This window comes from Phyllopteryx taeniolatus, chromosome 1 (assembly GCF_024500385.1).
Source record: "Phyllopteryx taeniolatus isolate TA_2022b chromosome 1, UOR_Ptae_1.2, whole genome shotgun sequence".
Taxonomy (NCBI): Eukaryota; Metazoa; Chordata; class Actinopteri; order Syngnathiformes; family Syngnathidae; genus Phyllopteryx; species Phyllopteryx taeniolatus.
This window is the reverse complement of record NC_084502.1, coordinates 32,852,949-32,874,505: the sequence shown is the minus strand read 5'-3', so window position 1 is coordinate 32,874,505 and position 21,557 is coordinate 32,852,949. Positions and strand designations below refer to the sequence as shown.

At 42.7% G+C, this 21,557-nt stretch overlaps 1 protein-coding gene across 3 annotated transcripts; it reads left to right on the top strand.

Moving 5' to 3' along the window:
- Positions 1 to 1,101: 1,101 nt before the first annotated feature.
- pou6f1 (POU class 6 homeobox 1) lies at positions 1,102 to 20,987 on the top strand. Of its 3 annotated transcripts, none has more exons than XM_061789822.1 (12): positions 1,102 to 1,454; positions 2,038 to 2,117; positions 7,131 to 7,210; positions 8,370 to 8,535; positions 8,628 to 8,767; positions 11,173 to 11,401; positions 14,073 to 14,338; positions 14,431 to 14,559; positions 18,290 to 18,523; positions 18,612 to 18,747; positions 18,828 to 18,996; positions 19,762 to 20,987. In XM_061789822.1, the coding sequence occupies exons 4-12, from the start codon at positions 8,379 to 8,381 to the stop codon at positions 20,105 to 20,107; spliced, it is 1,806 nt and encodes a 601-aa protein (XP_061645806.1). In that variant the 5' UTR covers positions 1,102 to 1,454; positions 2,038 to 2,117; positions 7,131 to 7,210; positions 8,370 to 8,378; the 3' UTR covers positions 20,108 to 20,987. The 3 variants fall into 3 exon arrangements, with proteins under 3 accessions (XP_061645806.1, XP_061645788.1, XP_061645798.1); XM_061789804.1 differs by having other exon boundaries at positions 7,111 to 7,210; XM_061789814.1 differs by lacking the exon at positions 7,131 to 7,210.
- The last annotated feature ends 570 nt before the right edge of the window (positions 20,988 to 21,557 follow it).

The following is a 21,557-nucleotide window of genomic DNA, read 5'->3' as shown; positions in this document are numbered from 1 at the left end:
CAACTTTTTGGAACTGGGAACTACTTTTTGGGTGCTGATTAATGCAAAGGGCTACATGTCTGATATACGCTTCTGAAGTAACAGATCAGAATCCGAATCAGCTATATTGGCCTAGTATGTTACAAGACACACAAGGAATTTGTACTTGGTACTTGGAACCAATCTAGTATGACAACAAACAGGCGCTATGACAAAATATACATTTACAACATAAAAAACACAAGTATGGAAAGTCATTAAGCAATGGAAGTGTACCACTTGTGTGGTGATGCTGATATAATGGCAATTGTGCAAATGATGCAGAGTCCTCGAGCAATTTAGAGCAGTTTGACTTTCCAATCTGCTCAAATTACCTCTAATTACATGTTATTAATAATTAATGATATTCATATTTGTTCTCATGTTAATTATTTCACACAATAATTATCAGCGATGATTTAACAAGGGAGTAAACATAATAGCTGTATCAATATGCAACATTTTATTTCTATAAATCTCTGCAAGTGTTTAGATTTTCAAATGCTCACTTCTAAAACATTTCTAGGAAATCACAATGTCCTATCACTGGTGTGCTATTTTTTTTTATTTTTATTTTTATAACAGAACAGGCTTGCAGGCTCCTCAGGTGGTCCTTTATTCTGCCTGTGGGCAGCATGTTGGTGACCCCTGATTTAAAGTATTCTATTAACCTAACATGCATGTTTTTGGAAGGTGCGAGGTAGCCAGAATACCTTAAGAAAACTCACGCAAGCACAAGAAGAACATGCAAAGAAAGGCCAGAGCCAAGAGTCAGAACGGTGAGGCAGACGCCCTAACCACTGCATTGTGCCTGTGCTGTACAATACTGTATTTAATATTTGCCACGTCTAATACAGTCGAATTTAAAATTGATGTAAGAAACCTCAAAATGTATTGCATTACCTATGCAGAAATAATGTATTGCTCTCAAGATAAATTTAGCAACAACAACATATCTAGAAGTGTTCCTACTCCTTTGAAACTAAAGTAAATGAAGAATAAGCCCGGTTGCTGAGTTTGTAGTCCAATGATGCTTGTCTGTGGCGTATTTTGTGCACTGGCCCTTTAAGAGCGCCACGGCGCCTCTCAACTCGCGGCAGACATTTTCAATGCAAGCTTTTTTTCTTGCATAAATTATGTTCATGACGTAGTGGCAAAAAGGGCACATTTCTGCCGATTCTCACCGACTTTGTGCCTCACATGGGACCTTGTGAGGCGCCTGGAGGCATTTTTTGGGGGGTGGGGGGGATGTGCCCAAGTGTTGGCATCGCGGCGAGGCGAGACGAGAGGCCAAGATCCCCCAAAACATTGCAGCTCTCCTTTTTATCAATGCAAATGGCTTTTGTGTGTGCAGCCACTGCGCCTGTCTGGGAGCTGACATGCATTTTTAATTAGCTGCGACTGAACCAAACTGTGACAAGGACCCTATAGGAGCGGTAAGTTGGCCGTTAAAAAAAAAAAAAAAAATAGAAAACAAAAAATACTTGTTAAAAAAAAAAACACGACTCCTGTCGCCTCATTCGCGGGCAGCAGTCAAACTGCTACAGGAAATGAGTTTGGGTTAATATGCAATGCTCGCAATTAGCATAATTTATATATTTATGATAAGGAGACTCCGATTCGTAATGGCGAATATGGTAGTCTATGATGATGTCCTAAAGTGACCGACGAGACTTTTATTGGTCCGGATGGGGGGGTGTTGCATGGGGGCGAGACCATTAACACCCGCTAAAGTTTTGGCACATCCGCATGTCTTTAACTGCACTCCAGTGGCGAGAAATGAACCATCTCGATTTGTTGTTGTTTTTTTTTTTGCTGTCAATTTTTGCATTCGCCTCATGCCCGCCATCAGTGGAAGTCCTCCAGCCCCCACCTCCTCTGCAGACAAGTGCAACACAGTGGGCCCTGTTTATAGGCCCCTCTAAATAGTCTGCCCCATAAATAGCCACGAATACGAAACGTTCCATGTGTTTCCATGAAAATGAATTTATTAAAACGGACTGTTTATTTGCAACCCAGGAGGATAGAAGTGGTGCAGCCAAGCCATGAAGTCCCAGGACCTTCCTGACACAGATGCCCCGCTTGCTGTCAACGAGCAGGTAACTCACTTTCCAAAGAATGCCTTCTACCTCTGCTCACAACTACGTCCATTAAAAAGCCACCAGGGTCATTTTACATGTGCACTTACTTTGTCATAAACGTAAACCAAATTTGAACATCTTAAGCCTTTTTTTTTTTTAAAATCTGCATGTGTTCTTACTTCTCCTATAGTGTGTGGTGGACTTGAGATGACCACACACACAATGACAGTCATGAGTCTTCCACTTCAAGACACGTAAATTGTCAGTACCAAGACTGACTTGTGACAGACAATATGGTGCAGAATTGCATCCAGACTTCTCAAAAATACGAATAATAATAATAAGAAATTGTAGTAGAACAAAACATGGAAGAAGAAGAAGAAACTAGATTTACTGTTAGCATATCTGGTAACGACACTGCAAACTTCTCTCCTCATTTCTATTGTGGCGAATGATTTGTGAGATGCATTATGCAAACACTCAGTACAAGCAGTTGCTCTTCTATTTGTGTTCAGCAACAGCGCAAGCTTCATATCACTTTCTAATTTGCTATTATTCCATTTCACATCACAGTCAAGGAGTCCGTGGCTTGGCCAAACTTGTTGACTTCGCGCATAAGGATTTGTGATTGTAAAGACTGAAAAAGTTTAACCCCTATGATTGCTGGCCCCGACTGTTTTCCAAGCTGATACGGGAGGAAAAATCGTTCTTAACGCAACTCACGCCACAAGATAATTCCATCCATCCATCTACTGTACCGCTTATTCTCACAAGGGTCACGGGTGCGAAGGAGCCTATCACAGCTGACTTGGGGCGAGAGGTGGTGTCCACCCTGAATTAGTCGTAATTGTTTTTTCTAATATATATTATTAGACAAAAACAAAAACTTATTTACAAATATAACATTTAATATATGTATATAAAATAATATATTAGCATGTTTACTTACACTAATGCATAGGTTTTAGCGTAGTTAAAGGTCCCATGCCATCAAAAAAAAAAAAGTTATTTTATACATAACATAAATCACAATTATTCTGTGATATAATTTAAGGTTGACATCTATGCAGGTAGTTAATTGAATGCAGATTGTAATAAATGGCATAAGACTTGCAAAACAGGGGGACTTGAAATCGCCGACATGGTCGTGACAATCAATAATCGAACTACCTGTCCACTTTGTGGTTGGTACCCACTAGGGCTGCACGATATTTTGTTTGAGCATCGGCATCATGATGTACATGTGCGCAGTGGTCACATTTTCTTCTGTATTTTCTTCTGTTCTTTTGTATTACAGTATAGAATTGTAAAAATGGATTTCTAGGAAAACTATTTGTATCAGAATGTGATCACACTGTGATGATATGGAATTTATTTTGTTTTGTTATGTAAGAGGAGCTAAAGGATTTTGTTAATACAGTCAGCCAAAGCAGCAAGGAATGCAAAGTTATCAATGCCCTTTCGACATTGTTCCTGCCATACCATGTTGTGTGTTTGCACATTAAGAACAAAAGTCCTGTTTTTTGTTTTCATTTCTCATTTTGAAAAAACACCATTCAAGAAACAAGTTTTTCCTCATGTTTTTGAGATTGTAGGGTAAAAGCTGCAGCTGGCTACTGGTGTGGACTGAATGGGGGGCCACAATGAGAAAATGAAAAGCCAGTATTTTGAGGATAATAGCCCGTCAACAACATATTTGGGAAAAAAAGAACTATGAACTAGTTTGTTTTTGGAACGGTGAACTTAGTCCATTCATTTTGAATTATGAACTATGAATTGAACAAAGCGGCACGGTGGCCGACTGGTTAGAGCGTCAGCCTCACAGTTCTGAGGACCTGGGTTCAATCCCCGGCCCTGCCTGTGTGGAGTTTCGATGTTCTCCCCGTGCCTGCGTGGGTTTTCTCCGGGCACTCCGGTTTCCTCCCACATCCCAAAAACATGCATTAATTGGAGACTCTAAATTGCCCTTAGGAATGACTATGAGTGCGAATGGTTGTTTGTTTCTATGTGCCCTGCGATTGGCTGGCAACCAGTTCAGGGTGTACCCCGCCTCCTGCCCGATGACAGCTGGGATAGGCTCCAGCATGCCCGCGACCCTAGTGAGGAGAAGCGGCTCAGAAAATGGATGGATGGAATTGAACGAACTAATTTTTGGAACTATGAACCAAACTTTGAACTAGTTCGTGTAGAAAATGAACTTTCCAAACACTGATCCTGTATTATTCCACATGACAATATGTATCGCAGGTTTAAAAAAATAAATAAAAAATTCCAGTATCGTGCAGCCCTCGTACCCACCTGCTCATCTCAGCTGAACAGCAACTCAGCATTTCCAGGTTTTAAGCGAGCGAGTCTCAGCCATACAAATACAGTCTATAAGTATACATATGTTGTGTTTTACAACAATGCTTAACTATATTTAAAACTTAATGTACAGTAACTGTGGTGGGTGAAATAGCAAAGCTTGCTTTCATCGTTGCCAGCGATGATCGTTGTGGCAGGTTCCATTCAAATGAAAGGGAGCGGGTGACAAGCATAACATCCAAATATCTTTTCATTTTCACCCACGTCCTCTTTCAGATCACGTTGCCTATTATGCAGCTTTTCCATTACAATTTCAAAAACGGCTTGGCCCAGCTCTGCCCCAGCCTCGCTGGGCCTGGCCTGGGCTACATTGCATTTCCATTACAACAGGCACCAATCAAAAGTGGGAGAGATTGGAGTGGGATCAAGAAGAAGGTGATGCGCTCGTTCCTTGTCGCGCCTTCCTGTCTCTCGCTGTATTTCATCTTTGGCCAATATGGATAAAAATGCCCGCGCCTCCTCAGTCGACCACATAACAAAAGCTGCTTTAAGCCTGCTGCACACTGCGCGACGTGGACGAAGCCGACTGGACCGAACCATCGTGTATTGATGCCGACGCACCCCCGCATATGAGCGATTCATAAGTGGATGCCCAGCCAACCTGTATAGGCATTTGATGCAGTGTATTCAGTATCTTGTACAACCCCAATTCCAATGAAGTTAAACATAAAAACAGAATACAATGATTTCCAAATCATGTTCAACCTATATTTAATTGAATACACTACAAAGACAAGGTATTTAATGTTCAAACCGATAAACCTTATTGGTTTTAGCAAATAATCATTAACTTAGCATTTTATGGCTGCAACATGTTCCAAAAAAGCTGGGACAGGTGGCAAAAAAGACTGAGAAAGTTGAGAATGCTCATCAAACACCTGTTTGGAACATCCCACAGGTGAACAGGCTAATTGGGAACAGGTGGGTGCCACGGTTCTTTTCCTCTTTGGCCCGGAGAATACGACGTCCACAATTTCTAAAAACAATTTGAAATGTGGACTCGTCGGACCACAGAACACTCTTCCACTTTGCGTCAGTCCATCTTATATGAGCTCGAGCCCAGAGAAGCCGGCGGCGTTTCTGGCTGTTGTTGATAAATGACTTTTGCTTTGCATTGTAGAGTTTTAAGTTGCACTTACGGATGTAGCGCCGAACTGTATTTACTGACATTGGTTTTCTGAAGTGTTTTTATTTATGTTTAACACAACGTCCCAACTTCATTGGAATTGGGGTTGTACTTATCACATTCCTTAAACCATAAAAATATTATAGTTAAGGAAAAAGCAGTTTGCTAAAGAGAGAGGGTGGATTTTTGAAAGGAGACTCGCTGGCTCCATTGATTTGAACGTATGCGGTGTGTACGTACGTTCCCATACATTCTGCTCACAAACTTTGCTTTTTCATCCACAGGTCCATTATAGAATATGAATATAGTAACGTATTGATGTGAAACACAATATTTGATGCTTTATATACTATTTAGTGTAAATATGGCCTGAGGCGGTGTGGCTCGCTAAATACGGGAATGTGTTTTCCCCGTGAGCGAAAGCTTATCTGCGGCAACGTTAATTAAAATTTTGAATCGTGGCAAAACCAGTTGCAGATTGATCGGCCAGCCACCAAATCACACACACTGCATGACTGTTCAGTCAGGTTCAACGGGGTCGTACGATGTGCGGCAGCCTTTAGATGCCATGATTGTGAAACTGACAAGTCACTACGTTTAAAGAAATGCCTACAACTCTCGACCAATCAGTTGCCAGTGATGTCACAGCCCTCCTCGGCCTGCGTTTTAGAACCAGGTCGGAAAAACGGTGCCATTGTCACCGCTCGGCCCGGAAAAAGTGTAATGGAGAAGCGACCACACTGCGTGGAGCGATGGTGGTTGGAGGTAAAACCGGTACAATCAAAAAGAGGCATTTGTTGGCCAACAATCCAACGCGTTGTGTATTGTGCTTCACAATGACAGTGACATAGAAGACATAGAAGGACACAACATTGTTATGAATGCCTGGCTGCTTCAAGCTTCTAGACGTTAGTGGATACCGTGATATGGACCATTGAGAGCCAAGCTGTTTTATGTATTCAAATTGGGGAAGATAAGCAATCCAAACAGAGCAAGGCTTAGATGTCGCATATTAATGACAAATCCGGGTGTTTCAAATTCCAGGCTTAAAACACCAACTCGAATAGCTTGAAAACGTCATTCTGGGCATTTCCAACCCAAATTATTTTGCAAACCCGATGAAAGGACATCAAAGATTATGGGGAAAAAATGGCATGTGACTTTTAAATTAAACATGAAGAATCTGAAACTGGCCATGGCATCCTTAGAAGAAAAGGTTTGGACACCCCCGCTTTAAAATTAAGTGATACCTATGGATCTTTTGCCAAACTTTGAAAAAATAACACATTGGTCGACTTGTCCTACTTTGTGTGCTTTATGTTTGATGAATTCCACCCTGCAGCACTTTCATATTGCATGGTCTAAAAACGGTTGCTGTGTGTGGATGGTAAGCATTGCTCTTTACTAGTGTGCCAAGGGATGTTTGAAAGAAAGCATTGCTTGCGCTGCTTGTAGGCTGATGCTTACCATTGCTTATGTTGCGTTACTCATGCTCTCCTCATTTGTCTTTTAACATGCTAGGCTTCTTTGTCCTCCTTTAGCTGTTCACTGTCTGAGCGCAGAAGTCTTTTTTCAGCCATTTAAAACCTGCCCTTTGAAATTTCCTGCCAGAGGCAACCAGGTATGCATCCTTCTCTCTTTCTCTCTCTCTCTCTCTCTCTCTCGCTGCACCTCGTCCTCTAGTCACATCACTTCTCAAACTTTCATACAGCATGTGCATGTTAATCAAATCAAATTAGTGGGTTAGTCTGCCTGGAATCTTTCAGATACATATTGTATTAAATTAAGTTGCACAAAGCCAGGTTGAATACTGTTGTTCGAAAGTGAGTTACAGCAACATGTAAACATCCATCCATCCATTTTCTGAGCCGCTTCTCCTCACTAGGGTCGCGGGCGTGCTGGAGCCTATCCCAGCTATCATCGGGCAGGAGGCGGGGTACACCCTGAACTGGTTGCCAGCCAATAGCAGGGCACATACAAACAAACAACCATTCGCACTCACAGTCACACCTACGGGCAATTTAGAGTCTCCAATTAACGCATGTTTTTGGAATGTGGGAGGAAACCGGAGTGTCCGGAGAAAACCCACGCAGGCACGGGGAGAACATGCAAACTCCACACAGGCGGGGCCGGGGATTGAACCCGGGTCCTCAGAACTGTGAGGCTGACGCTCTAACCAGTCGTCCACCGTGCTGCCTAACATGTAAACAAACAAATCCAATAAATATACCAGTTTCTCCTGATGAGTTTTACCAGTGTGCAAACCAAGGAAGGACATAGTAATCAATTCATGAATCGGTTGTTCAGAATTCAAATATGGATATAACAATAACTTTATTGACTAAGCAGTTTTCAACTTCATGGTCATCATCATGTGTCCTCTCTGACACTACTGGCACCCTGTATCCCCAAAAAAGCCAAAGACACTTCTTGAGAGGTGGTTTGAACTTCAGACTTTGGAGGTGTATTTCCTCTCCAAGTTTGTTAAAACGCCATGTTGTAGGGCAGCTGAGACATTGGTCTTGAAAGTTCCACATTTTGCTGCCGTCATTATCCATTTATCTTCAACTGGAATCCTTTCAGGTGGTTAGGACTTGCAAGCTTCAATTGTGATATTTCCTACGTTCCAGCTTCTCTTGAATGCAACATAATGGCCATGTGGTGGGAAACTGTGGTTAAGTTTTGTAGTTTGTCTATCACAGAATTACAAATGATCCATAGAACAGAATAAAATGTGAATCAATCCTCTTTTTCATATTATACCGTACCGTCATCTCCAGGTCATCGTGATGTCTCGCCATGAGACGATACGAGTGCTAGAGGTTGAGGTTGATGCAACTCTGTCTTCATCGATACCTGAAGGGAAGAAGAGTGAGGGAAAAACAGAGGAGGGAGGGGCTCAACCTGAGAGTAGTCGCCCACGGGACAACCATGCTGGGGGAGTCTGTAAGATGCAAGCTAAGCTACACTTTTGATTTTCAATTTGCACTTGAATAAAATGCGCCAGTTCCGCCACCTCACCCTTTGTGGTCCTGCAGTCGCTGGCAAACAGCAAGCGACATCCGGAGAGGTGCCAGCCCCCACCGTCCAAACCCTCACTCCGACTGTGCCCATCAGTGTATCCTTGCCGCAGCCTCCTGCGGCCACTGTGCCCATCACAGTACAAGGTTGTCCGCAGGTATGGCTTTATGCATTCACTATCAAACATCACCATTCTCAAAATCAACTGTTGCATTTGATTTTCCATGTCAAGATCACTTGGTATTTGATGAAAACATTAGATTGATCAAACTCCAAATTATTAACAATCAATCGATCGATATCATGCAATCAATAACATTACTTTAATGATGCTTTTTTTTTTGTTTTTTTTTGTCCAGTTCGGCTGTTAGGTCAGGCAGAAAGGAGGATGTGTATCCCTTTTATGCCGGAACAGTTTTACTGTGTCACAGTGGAGGTTTTTTAAGTTGCTGCTGTGGTTTCTCCTTGATAATACTAACATTACATTAATCAAATTTCACATTTCACAATTTCAACAAAATACTAACAATGATTTGATTACCAACATCATTGATTTCACATAACCTAATTTATGCAAACATTAATTTAGTCAACTTTCACACTATCTACAAAGTACTATAAGAGTTAAAGCTATAATCCATAAATTATGTCGCCCTTTCGGCTGGAATTCAGTATTCAACAGAACCCATCGCTTCGATAGGACGTAGGGGCCCCTTGTATGTGATGAGTCTACAACATTTTATTTTGTTTTGAAGGACAGCGAATGGGGAAAAAAGACGGATTCTTTGGAAGAGGCAGTTGTTGTAAATTCACTATTATTGCTGCGTTTTGTGCATGCATTGTTCGGACGTTGCATAACTACGTGTATTAGACGTTCGTCTCCTTCTTGGGCAGCTAAGGGGTCCTCGAAAATAGGTTTTGTTCGTTCACGGCAAATATTATCATAATTGTTTTTGTTTACACACCAATTATTGAATGACTATTTTCTGCTCCAGAAATACAAAAATGTTAATTGAGTGTTTAAAAAACAAACAAAAAAACAAGGGGGTGCGTTCTGCCCATTGCTAGGTAAAATGCGTCATTTCCATGCTGTCATTTACACTATTTATTTTTGGTGCGCCAACATGTGGGTCAGCGCGGGAAATTAATCGGGTATTCAATAAATATAAAAATCTAATACTGAAAAAGACAAAAACTAATGAGCGAGATGTTAGAAGAGCTGATAGGCGAGTGGTTTCGGTGAAAAGGACTTTTTCTTTTTTTATTATTTTGATAAAAAATAGTTCCATACTCTAGTTTTAATCAAGAACATGTAATTTTATATAAAATAACCTTGTTGATACAACCATGAAATAATCAAATTGCACACGATTAACAAGACCTTTTCATTCCATAAATCTAATCAATGTAACGTAACCTTGTAATGTAACATTCTCCATTCATCCATTTTCCATCGGTCACTGGTAATCCTATCCTAGCTGACTGGGCGATAGGCGGGATACACCCTGAACCTGTCACAAGCCAGTCGCAGGACGGACGGACGGACACACACACACACACATGCGCACACACACGCACACACACACACACACACACACACACACACACACACTTTCTCAATAGGTATTAGTAGTTACTGTGCGTTTCCCTGCATTTTTCTGTGAAAAAGACATTTTCACATCATATATTACCGTGTACTTCTATCCCCATTCAGCCAATGTTTACATTTGTATACAGTACCTCCAAAACGCTATTACATACGCAGCAATATTCATGCCATGCTCACAATAACAAAACTGTCCATTGAGAAATTGTCTGTTCACTAATTTAACAGAATTTGTCTTTTTTTTTAAAGTTATAACATTACAAATTGGTGCTTTTCTAACTAACATCCAAAATTACTGCCTACTAACAGTGATTTATTTGCTTGAGTCCAAAAACAGAGTCCGAAAACTATAAATAAAATAATCATGGGACTCCTACATAGTGTCTTTTCCTCCACTTAGTGATATTGTAAAAATATTTATTTTTCTGAGCAGCCTCTGTGATATGTTATTAATTTGAAATGTAGACATTACAAGGGAAGTATGTAAGTCAGTCAGTTCTTTAGACTTACACACATGGTCACACGGGTTCTGCGTCCAATTGGGTGCGTTTACACTCAAATGAGGCAGTGAAGTGCTCTAGCAGCTTGGCTAAGCGGCTTTGCTTTGTATGGAGGGCATAAAACTACATTTTAAGCACAACAGTTCATTATTTTATGCCACAACGTTATTGAGGCACTTTTAATTTTGTGATATCATGAATGTTGTGACATCCCTACATACGACAATAATTTTTTTTCATACAGTTGCCCAATCGGGAATGCTGTATGTTTTGTTAGCTTGCCCATGACTGTTTTTGACTTGCACTGGGCAATCGGGAATTGGTAAACTTTGAGCCCAGATACAGTATCCACAAATTGATGTGATTATAAAATCCATCAAATTCTACATGATCATCAAGATTTGCTTAAGGAGTGTACTGACATTGTTTGAGTTAATGGGCTGTTTTACTACACAGGTTCTGTCCCAAGAAAGTCTGGCCACTCTGATGACGGGCATGTTGGCCCAGACAGGCTCTGTAGCCCAGCCCTTGCTCATCCCCATCAGTATGGCGGGGCCCATTGGTGGCCAGGGGGGTCTGGCTGTTCTCACCCTGCCTACTACCAATGTAGCTACTCTGTCTGGACTCTCCGCCTCCGCCTCGCAGCCCACAAACCTCCTTAAGATGCCCTTCGCTGGCCTTCAAGGTAAAGATGGTGATGATGATGCTCGGCAATGATAACAGTGCTAAACAGAGTCTTGATTGGTGCATGCGGGCAGTGATGCCAAAACTAAAAAAATATGCCATTTTGAGTAACGAGTGAAGTCATGCGTTATTTTTCCTGGGAAGGTGATTAGACTACAGTTACTGCTTCAATCCAACAATAGTTACTTTTGCATCATTAATGTCTCTCACCAAACAGTAATTTGTAGCTGGTGATTTGAACAAAGAGCAGTCCAGCTGTGCAGAAGCATTTAACGGAGACCACCCTTTTTTCCAACAAATAGAAGAAAGCGATTGGGAAATTGTTGTTTATTTATTTAATGCACAGTGATAGTGCAGTACCATAAAAGTGCAAAGAAATGCACAATTTCACTGTCGCCACACTATTTTTGTTATTTTCTTTAGTGAAAGTGTATTTGATTGTTTTTGTTACATTTTTATTTACACATTAGGAATACAGTTTTACTGGCATGTTAAATGGGCAATGTATTGTGGGGGAATTATTCATACCGAAGTGTCCATCCATCCATCCATTTTCTACCGCTTATCCGAGGTCGGGTCGCGGGGGCAGTAGCTTCAGCACGGACGGCCAGACTTCCCTCTCCCCAGCCACTTCATCCAGCTGTTCCGGGGGATCCCGAGGCGTTACCAGGCAAGCCGAAAGACGTAGTCATTCCAGCGTGTCCTGGGTCGTCCCCGGGGTCTCCTCCCGGTGGGACGTGCCCACAACACCTCACCAGGGAGGCGTCCGGGAGGCATCCGAATCAGATGCCCCAGCCACCTCATCTGGCTCATCTCGATGTGGAGGAGCAGCAGTGCACCATCAACACTGTGTATAGTGGGGATGGGGGGCTGCTGACCTCGACTTGGGACGTTGTGAGTCAGTGGGGCGAATACTTCGAAGACCTCCTCAATTCCACCGACACGCCTTACCATGAGGAAGCAGAGTCTGGGATCTCTGAGGCGGGCTCTCCTAACAGGAGATCGACAGGCGGATCAGTGCAGCGTCTGCAATGATGCAGACTTTGTATCGGTCCGTTGTGGTAAAGAAGGAGCTAAGGCGAAAGGTGAAGCTCTCAATTTACCGGTCGATCTACGTTCCTACCCTCACCTATGGTCACGAGCTGTGGGTCTTGACCGAAAGAACAAGATCAAGATGACATTATTACCTAACTTGTGTGGCGTACATTACCAAGTAATGGGCACGGTTATGCGAATGCTTTTTTTTGGTACTGTGGATAAGTGATAACACTGCCACTTGGCAGCTGCTGAAAGTAATTAAGAAGTTACTTTTTTCTAACTTAGTTACTCTTGAAATCAAGTCATCAGAAAAGTAACTAAGTTACTTTTAAGCTCAAGTAATCAGTAAAGTAACTAAGTTACTTTTTCAAGGTAACTGGCAACACTGCATGTGGGTCAAAATCTGATTTTTATTATCGTTATTATTATTGTCCATTCATCCATTTTCTAAACTGCTTATTTTCATTCAGGTCGCGGTTGTGCTGGAGCTCATCCTAGCTGACTTCTGGCAAGAGGCGGGGTACACCGCTGGTTGCCATCCAATCGCATTAGACAAACAACCATTCACACTTAAAGTCACAATTTCACACGTAAGAACAAATTAGTCTTCAGTTCACCTAACTTGCATGCTTTTGTAAGAGAGAACCGAAATGCACACAGAAAACCCAAGCAAGCACAGGAGAACACGGGAACTCCACACTGAAGCCCGGAAACGAACCCACGACCTCTGAACGGCCATTATTATTATTGTTATTATTATTGTATTTATTTTGTGTTCTTTTTCTTCTTTTTCTTCTTCTTCTTTCTACTATTATTATTACTATTATCCATTAAACTATGACTTTGATATCATGAGCTGTGAAGTTCAACTGAGGAATTCGGGAAATATTCAGTGAACATTTTCCATTGGAATGAATAGGGATACATGTTTTAATTCGTAAACATGGACATGTTCTGAGACCAAATTGCCATTTTTTTTCGGGAGGTTATGAAACATGTGTTACGTTTCTGTGTTTTTATTCATGAGCAAGTATTTCACAAGAACAAATTTCAAATCAATATTGGAAAACTTAAGCACATGCAATAGATAACAAGGTAAAACAACGATTCCATGAATCTCGCAATGTCATCAAAGCAAATGCAATATTTAACATTGAAATCAGCATTTGACCCACATGCATCTATCAGACTCTGTTCAGTGGAAATGTATTTTTGTCAATCATCTGCTCAAAACATTATGCTCATTATCCAAGGTTGTCAATGCTTGATTAAAAGTAAGGTTGATTTGGTTTTGTCTTGATTGTCTTTGCTTTTTCCTTTCTTTTCATTTTGGTGGCATATAATTACTTGTTGGTAAAAGCAAGTTGATGAATTTACTGAGCGAGAGAGAGACAGAACACTTACAGGCCATAAATATAGAACGATCAAATAAGAAACAATGACCATGGCAGTAACTGATTGGCCTTCTTGAGCCATGTGACAGCCAATGCGCTGCGCAAATTAGTTCAGAACATCGAAATGCACATCGTACCGTCATAAAACTGTACAGTAATCTTATGTTCAAATACTTAAATTCAGCTTTGTCTCACAGAATCACATTCAAAAATTGTGCTCTTGGTCATTTGTCCCCTCAGGTGCAATGGTTCTGAATTCAATTCAGCCTCAGCTACAAACCAGCACACAGGCTGTGTTCCAGCCTCCAGCAGGTTCCATACAGCCGGTGCACACACCATTGCAACAGCCTTGCAGCGGCTTGATGTCTCAGTCGACCCCAGCCGCTGTCATCTCTGCTGCGCAAGAGGCAGTGGCTCAAGCCACTCCAGCAGCAACTGTGGCCGCTCAGTCCAACATATCAGTGGCTGCGCTGCAGACAGCAGGACTCTCCATCAATCCCGCACTTGTAAGGAAGTCGAGACTGAGATTTACCTCCAACTTTTACGCATCCCTTTACTTTCCAGCTTTTCATTAAAAACATCTTTTTTTCCTCCTCAGATCAATGCTGCATCACTGGGAGCGCAGACCCAGTTTCTCAGTTCCCTCACGTCCAGTCCCATCATCACCAACGCCATGTCCAACATGGCCGCCATCACCAGCCAGATCCTTACAACCACACAGGGACAGGTTGGTCTGAGGAATGATCTTAAAGCCGAAGGGAATACAACCGATTTTTGAAAAGGAGACATATGCATTTTTTTCACCACCTTTTAAAAACGTTCCCAGGTGTTTTAATAATAGACCTCTGACACTCTGTTAAAAAAGGAAAAGGAAAAGAAAAAAGAAAAAACACACAAAATAGAAAGAATCACAGCACACTTGATATCCACTTCTCACACTTGGCATTAAATTCTCTGTTTTGGCGGGGGGTGGTTCAGATTCCATTGTGTTTTCCCCCGTGGATATAGCATTTATTCACCAAGCTACCAAATTAGATTAAACATTTAATGTAGTGATTTGGTGCATGACATTCCAAATACAAATATACCCAACCCCAATTGTGACAACTTAGCAAAACAAGTACAGTATGTGCTAATACTGGTAACACTGTTAGCTAATGCTAATGTGGGCTAACTTTGCAACTCCGGTTACCTTTTAGCTTTATTTTATTTATTTATTTATTTTTTTAAACCTGTCCTGTTCAGCTGCATGGCCATGCGGAATGGGCGATCTATATGCCTCTTGTGCCGGAGCAGTTTTGTTGTGCAACAGGGGAGTTTGAAATACGCCCTCTGCTTATTTTTTGATTATTCTGATGCTTATTGAAAATGCAGCCGGACAGAAAAGGGTTTTAGGGCGCAGACAGAGGGACAGAACGGACAAGGGGAATAGGGGTGCGAACCACAGCAGAACAATAATTAAACAGTCTAGATATTTGGGGGTGAAGACACCCGGTGTGGACATGCAACAACTAACCAATAAAAAAACATGAGCGAGAACAGAAAAGGGGAGGACAGGACAGGATGTGGGAAATGAGCAAGGCAGTGCTACCGATGAGTGGTGCGGTGGGATAATTTGTATCGTGTCTAAACACCAGTAACCTGTGCGTTGATATCTTAATATAACCTGTGTTGTTATTAGTGGTCCCAGCACAAGCAATTCAAGCCTATTGCGTGTCTATGGGACTTATTAGTGAATGAACAACATATCACAATGCATGTTAGTCAACTGGTGTATGGAGTTGCTGTGTTGGCACATTCAGGAATCCACCTACAAGGGATTGCCAAGCCAGCGAGCCCATCCCGCAGGCGACCCAGCCAGGGAGACGCCACCCAGGACCCAGGGCGATCCTCTAGACTAACTGAAGCGCCCCAAAAGGTTCCAAAGGGAGGGGCACGGTACTGGACCACCGACCCCCACAACCAATCGTGCCCATCGTGAGCAATGACGGGCGTGGGCGCCAGGTGTGAGGGGAGAGGAAGACAGGGACCCAAGGTGGGGAGAGGGGGACCCCGATCTCTCCGCGGCCCGGCAACCGAAGAAGGGGGGCAGGCCCCAGGAGTCAAGCCAAGAGAAATGTGAAAACCCACCACGCACCCTATTACTATGGTTACCAGGTCCCCGACTGGCAACCATTATCCCTGTACCGTGATCGTGTGTGGTGGGGTGTCATGCATTAAAATTAGGGAGACGGGGGTGAGGCGAGACGGTCAAGGGGGAATGATGACCCGCAACCGTCACCCCCACCCAAGCCAACTGGCTCCCCAAAGGATGTGCGAATGTATGTGGTGCATTAAAAATCTGCGAGGGAAAGGCATGGTGGGCCAGAGAGCAGGCCAGAGTGTCGGAACACCTGCCCGAGTGTCGTCCTCAGCCCAACACTGCCCTCCCCCCACTAAAGGGTGTATGATGCATTAAAACTGGAAGACAGGGCAGAGAAGGGGGGCGACGTGACCGGAGACCAGCACAGATGTGCCAGGACACGGCCCGGTGTCCACCCCTTCATGCCTTGCGCCAGCCCCCAGGGGACCCTGAATGAGATGTGAATATGCCCAATGTGCAAAATATGTACAGTGTGAGTAAGAAAAGTGTGCAGAGTGTGTGATGTAAGAGGCTAGACTCCTGTGGGCCCGGCAAGACCCACTCAGGACGAGGCTCCCAGAGAGGGTCCAGCAGGCCACCCAGGGACCGAGAGCAGCCCCAGGATCGGCACCCCCCCAGGAGGGCAACACGGATACAACTAGACCCGAGAGGAGGTGGGGGAAACAGGCCCAGCATCCTCAGAGGCCCACACCGCAGATCAAAAGGCATACATGCAAATCAGTCGCCTTTCAGCAAAATCTGCTGTTTTGAATTCAAAATAGGCCATTTGAATCGTATAGATCCGATGAGTTTTTCCTGGGGGGATCACCGTCGCTGATGTCATAAGCTTTTTTGTACTCCTTGAACGCTGGCAGCTAGATCCATTCCACACATCCACCATCCACACACAGATGCAAGTGTGAATATTACTCTGTGGTTCTTGACTGTTAAATCCAGCATTGCTTTTTTGATTTTTTGTTTTGTTTTGTTTTTTTGTTTTTGTTTTCTTTCTTGAGAACTTCTACCTCCGTTTGTATCGCTTTCATGGCTTAATGAGGCGGCACGGTGGCCGACTGGTTAGAGCGTCTGCCTCACAGTTCTGAGGACCGGGGTTCAATACCCGGCCCCACCTGTGTGGAGTTTGCATGTTCTCCCCGTTCCTGTGTGGGTTTTCTCCGGGCACTCCGGTTTCCTCCCACATCCCAAAAACATGCATTAATTGTTGACTCTAAATTGCCCGTAGCTGTGACTGTGAGTGCGAATGGTTGTTTGTTTGTATGTGCCCTGGGATTGGCTGGCAACCAGTTCAGGGTGTACCCCGCCTCCTGCCCGATGATAGCTGGGATAGGCTCCAGCACGCCCGCGACCCTAGTGAAGAGAAGCGGCTCAGAAAATGGATGGATGGATGGATGGATGGATGGATTATCAATAATAATCAGCCCCACAAAAAGAGGAAAAAAAGTGGATGAGAAGGAAATTAAGTCTCAGGGTTGCTAATCTGATCTCGCAGCATTGTCGCCAAGTTTTCGTCAGGGAAATCTCGCTCTCTCTCGCGGTGTCAGAGCATGTCTCGCCTTCACCTTTTGGCTTTGACTGATAGTGTTTCTGTGTAGTCCATCGCTGTACTCTGGCTATCTCTTGACAATAGCAGATCTAAGAGCTGTCTAATCATGAGCTGAGAATGTTGATGAAGGTGGCAGTTATTATGTGAATTATTGTAGAAGTTCAGAATGGCTCGCTCAGACAAATTTCTAGAAATTGGCAGACAAGATTGACTTGGTTGTTTCATTTCACACTTGATGGGTGGGCAGTCACTCCAGAGACCCAACTAACTTAATACAAGAAGTTTAAAAGTCAATTTTCACATGTTCCCTTAAAGTGAAAGATTACATATGATGTATGGTCCTCAAATATGAGATAAAATGGTTTCAAGTGCCGTGCTAATTAAAGAAAATACCAATGCATGGTATTAGATAAGGCATGCGCAACTGGTGGCCTGCAGGGTGCATGCAGGTAATGTTATTTTAAAGATGTTATTGTTGCTAATTTATAAATAAAAAAAGGTTTAGTTTTAACGGAGCAATCTAATCAGAGCAATGAGCAGTGAGTTTATTTGAAATGTATGATGTGCTATTGACATTGATTTCTTTGCATGATGCAACATTATGTACTGGGGACAAAGAATGCAACTATTAATTGAAGCTTTTTTTAACACCTCAAAGGCAAATGACCTGACTTATCAACATCGACAATTCGTACTATGTGACAGGGGACAGAGAGTTGTACAGTTTGCTTATGTTCTGCCTATTAGACACTTTTCTTACACTGTTCCCAGGTGATAGGTACTCTTCCTTTGTTGGTAAACCCAGCTTCTTTGGCTGGGGGGGCTGCCACTCCAACCCTCCCCCTCCAGGGACTGCAGGTTCAGACAGTCACCCCACAGTTGCTCCTTAACACACAGGGCCAAATCTTTGCCACGGTCGGGAATGGAGCTGCCTCGGTCGCAGCATCTGCTGCTGTTCTGCCCAAAGCTGCTGTCTCACCCACACCTTGCAAACCAAGCCCCCAGGTACACGTGCTGCTGTGTCATATTTACTTTGCATCTTTTGGTTTGAAAATGGTACTGATTTGTTTAGTTTGTACACGATCATGCACAGGCGCCGGCAACAGCTGCCACCCAGTTGCCAGTTGTCATCGCCCCACAGCCGTCAGTCCTCAAGAGCACCACCTCGCCATCCTCATCGCTCCCTATCACCTGTGGCGATATGGCAAAAGTGGGCCAGCTTGTCAGTAGTATGTACATCCGCTTCTCTTACGCAAACAGTTTTATGTACCCTCCAGTTTTATGTACTTTATGAATCTCCTCCCGGCAGAGCCCCATCAGGCCGCCAGCAGTGAGGAGGGCATCAATCTGGAAGAAATACGAGAGTTTGCCAAGAATTTCAAAATCCGGCGGCTTTCGTTGGGACTGACGCAGACTCAAGTGGGACAGGCTCTGACTGCCACAGAGGGCCCAGCCTACAGCCAGTCTGCCATTTGCAGGTGAATTATACCTGTTTTTGTCATCTTTTTTTTCTGCAAACAGGGATAGGGCATTTAACACATTTCCAGTGAGAGGGAAAATTTCCAATGAAATGCTCCCAAGGAACCAAAGATTTTCACCAACCTGCTAATCCTTTACAACAGTCTAGGTTGTACGTTTGGATGTAATTGAAACAACAGCAAGCTTTGTTCTGCCCTGCTGAGTTCATGTTTTGATTTCTACGGAGCATAAATGTGTCGTGATTGTTCATCCAGTTATTAATGATCACAGATATCTTGTATTTATGATGTAAACATACTTGAGCAGTGCAATTGTGCAGGTCATGGTGTCTGGTCATAGGTGCCAATTGTAGGATATGTTAACGTTACCAACAAACACTGTGACAGCCATATCAAGGACTATGTGGCCTAATGGATAAGGCGTCTGACTTCGGATCAGAAAATTGAAGGTTTGAGTCCCTTTGTAGTTGTGTTCCTTTAATTTCCCTAAAATAAATCTAGTGTATATGGACTATTCATGCTATATTTCAAAATCCATCGGGTCTCGTCGGGGTAGATGCAAACCTGACTCCTTTCACTTTATACCAGTCAGTGTTGTACGTTTGGATGTAATTACAATATTTTTAATGAATTTCATCACAGGTCAGTTCAAACCAGAAATACAGAAAGCCTTGTTCTTTCCTGTTTAATTCGTGTTTTTATTCTTACGCAATGTAAATGTGTAATTTAATCAATATGATTGAATGAAAAGTTTTTCTGCTGCAGGTTTGAAAAGCTGGATATTACCCCGAAGAGTGCCCAGAAGTTGAAGCCGGTGCTGGAGAAGTGGCTTGCCGAAGCCGAGCACTGGAACCAGAAGGGCCAACAGAACCTGATGGAGTTTGTCGGCGGCGAGCCGTCAAAAAAACGCAAGCGGCGCACCAGTTTCACGCCTCAAGCAATCGAGGTCCTCAACTCCTACTTTGAGAAGAACTCCCTGCCGACAGGCCAGGAGATCACAGAAATTGCAAAGGAGCTGAACTATGACCGGGAGGTGGTGCGGGTTTGGTTTTGCAACCGGCGACAAACGCTGAAAAACACGAGCAAAATTAACATTTTCCAGGTCCAGTAGAAAATGGAATTTTGTAGACTTTGCTGTAAATACGAGAACATGAAGGAAGTTACACACTCTAAGATTCAATGCAAGTACAGTACTAAAGTGAGTCCTTTAGTTCTAAGACTGAGTGTATGTGTGCATGGTTCCTCCTCCTAATAATAACATACACACAGGTAAGTCATACAAATTTGTTAAGTGGCATTTTTGTTCATATTTGACTACAGTGGAACCTCTAACGTGGAACACACAATGGTCTTTTCTGGCAAAAAGGCCTCCAGAAGTTGTACAAAATGTCAAACTTTGAATGCAAGATGTTATCACAGGACCTCAGTTCAGCATGTATTAAAGCATTAACTGCGTACAGTATTTTTCTTTTTCATTTTGGGGTTATTTGGCAAAAAGACTTAAGTGTCATTACTTGGTATCAAAGACAGGGCTGTTGTTTTACGGTTGACAACTTATTTTTACACTTGACAGTTAAGATTGTAAACAGTTCCTTTAAAAAATGTTGATGCAGTGAATAATGGTATTTTCACAGTGGCAGTTTGACCCTCGGAAAAATTGGTTCAAATTGGAGGGACTTTAGAGGTTCCACTGTAACATGTTTATTGCCATAATGAACACTTCCATTAGCTGCTCATCTACTGAGCCACAACTCAATCCTGCAACAGGTCAGGGACAATCTTTTGTTTGATATTTCTTGATAATCATAAAAGTTGAAGGTAGTTAACTGTATTGGATCTTTATACTTTCATACTAGCCGTTGTTGATGTTTGAAGTTGTTACAAGTCCTCGCTTTTATAACGTAATTGTTGGCTATTCCATATATGGCCACTAATGCAAGCATAGTGTTTTAATTCAATAAGTCATGATTTAATCGCAATCTATTGCTGTTTTCCTGCCTCCTGTCTTTTTTCGGTGATAACAAACATTACTCTTCATCGCAAGTCAGATGAATTATTTATTTATTTTAAAAAAATGAACTTTATTAGAATATTAACAATTTAACTTTGAAAACCACCCTACACCAATAACATATTTTAGATACATTTAATGAATCTAGTATAAATAAAATTGATGAAATTGCATATGTTATGAGTTATGTGTGTAATGACTTGAGTGAGTGTGTTGCATGTGCTGTATGTTTTTTCTACTAACTGGCAGTTGTTATTTTTAACCTTTGTGTTATTTGTCAAGGCGCCACCGGCGCCGTCAGCCTGCAGGGCGCCGGTGGAAATTCAGCTACTGTGGGTCGAAGTCGAAGAAGAGGTGGAAAACAGGTTCTTCGGCAGAAAGAGAAGAGGAAAGCACAGAGCCTAGAACTGAATGTGGGGACTTTGAATGTTGGGACTATGACAGGAAAATCTCGGGAGTTGGTTGACATGATGATTAGGAGAAAGGTTGATATATTGTGTGCCCAGGAGACCAGGTGGAAAGGCAGTAAGGCTAGAAGTTTAGGGGCAGG

What these genes read in the sequence shown, in the direction of transcription:
- pou6f1 (XM_061789804.1), top strand. Translation starts at nt 2,092, where the DNA reads ATGCCCCGCTTGCTGTCAACGAGCAG. An exon ending in TTCCTGCCAGAGGCAACCAG is followed by an intron (nt 7,211 to 8,369) that starts GTATGCATCCTT and finishes CGTCATCTCCAG; the next exon opens with GTCATCGTGATGTCTCGCCA. An exon ending in AGCCAGTCTGCCATTTGCAG is followed by an intron (nt 18,997 to 19,761) that starts GTGAATTATACC and finishes TTTCTGCTGCAG; the next exon opens with GTTTGAAAAGCTGGATATTA.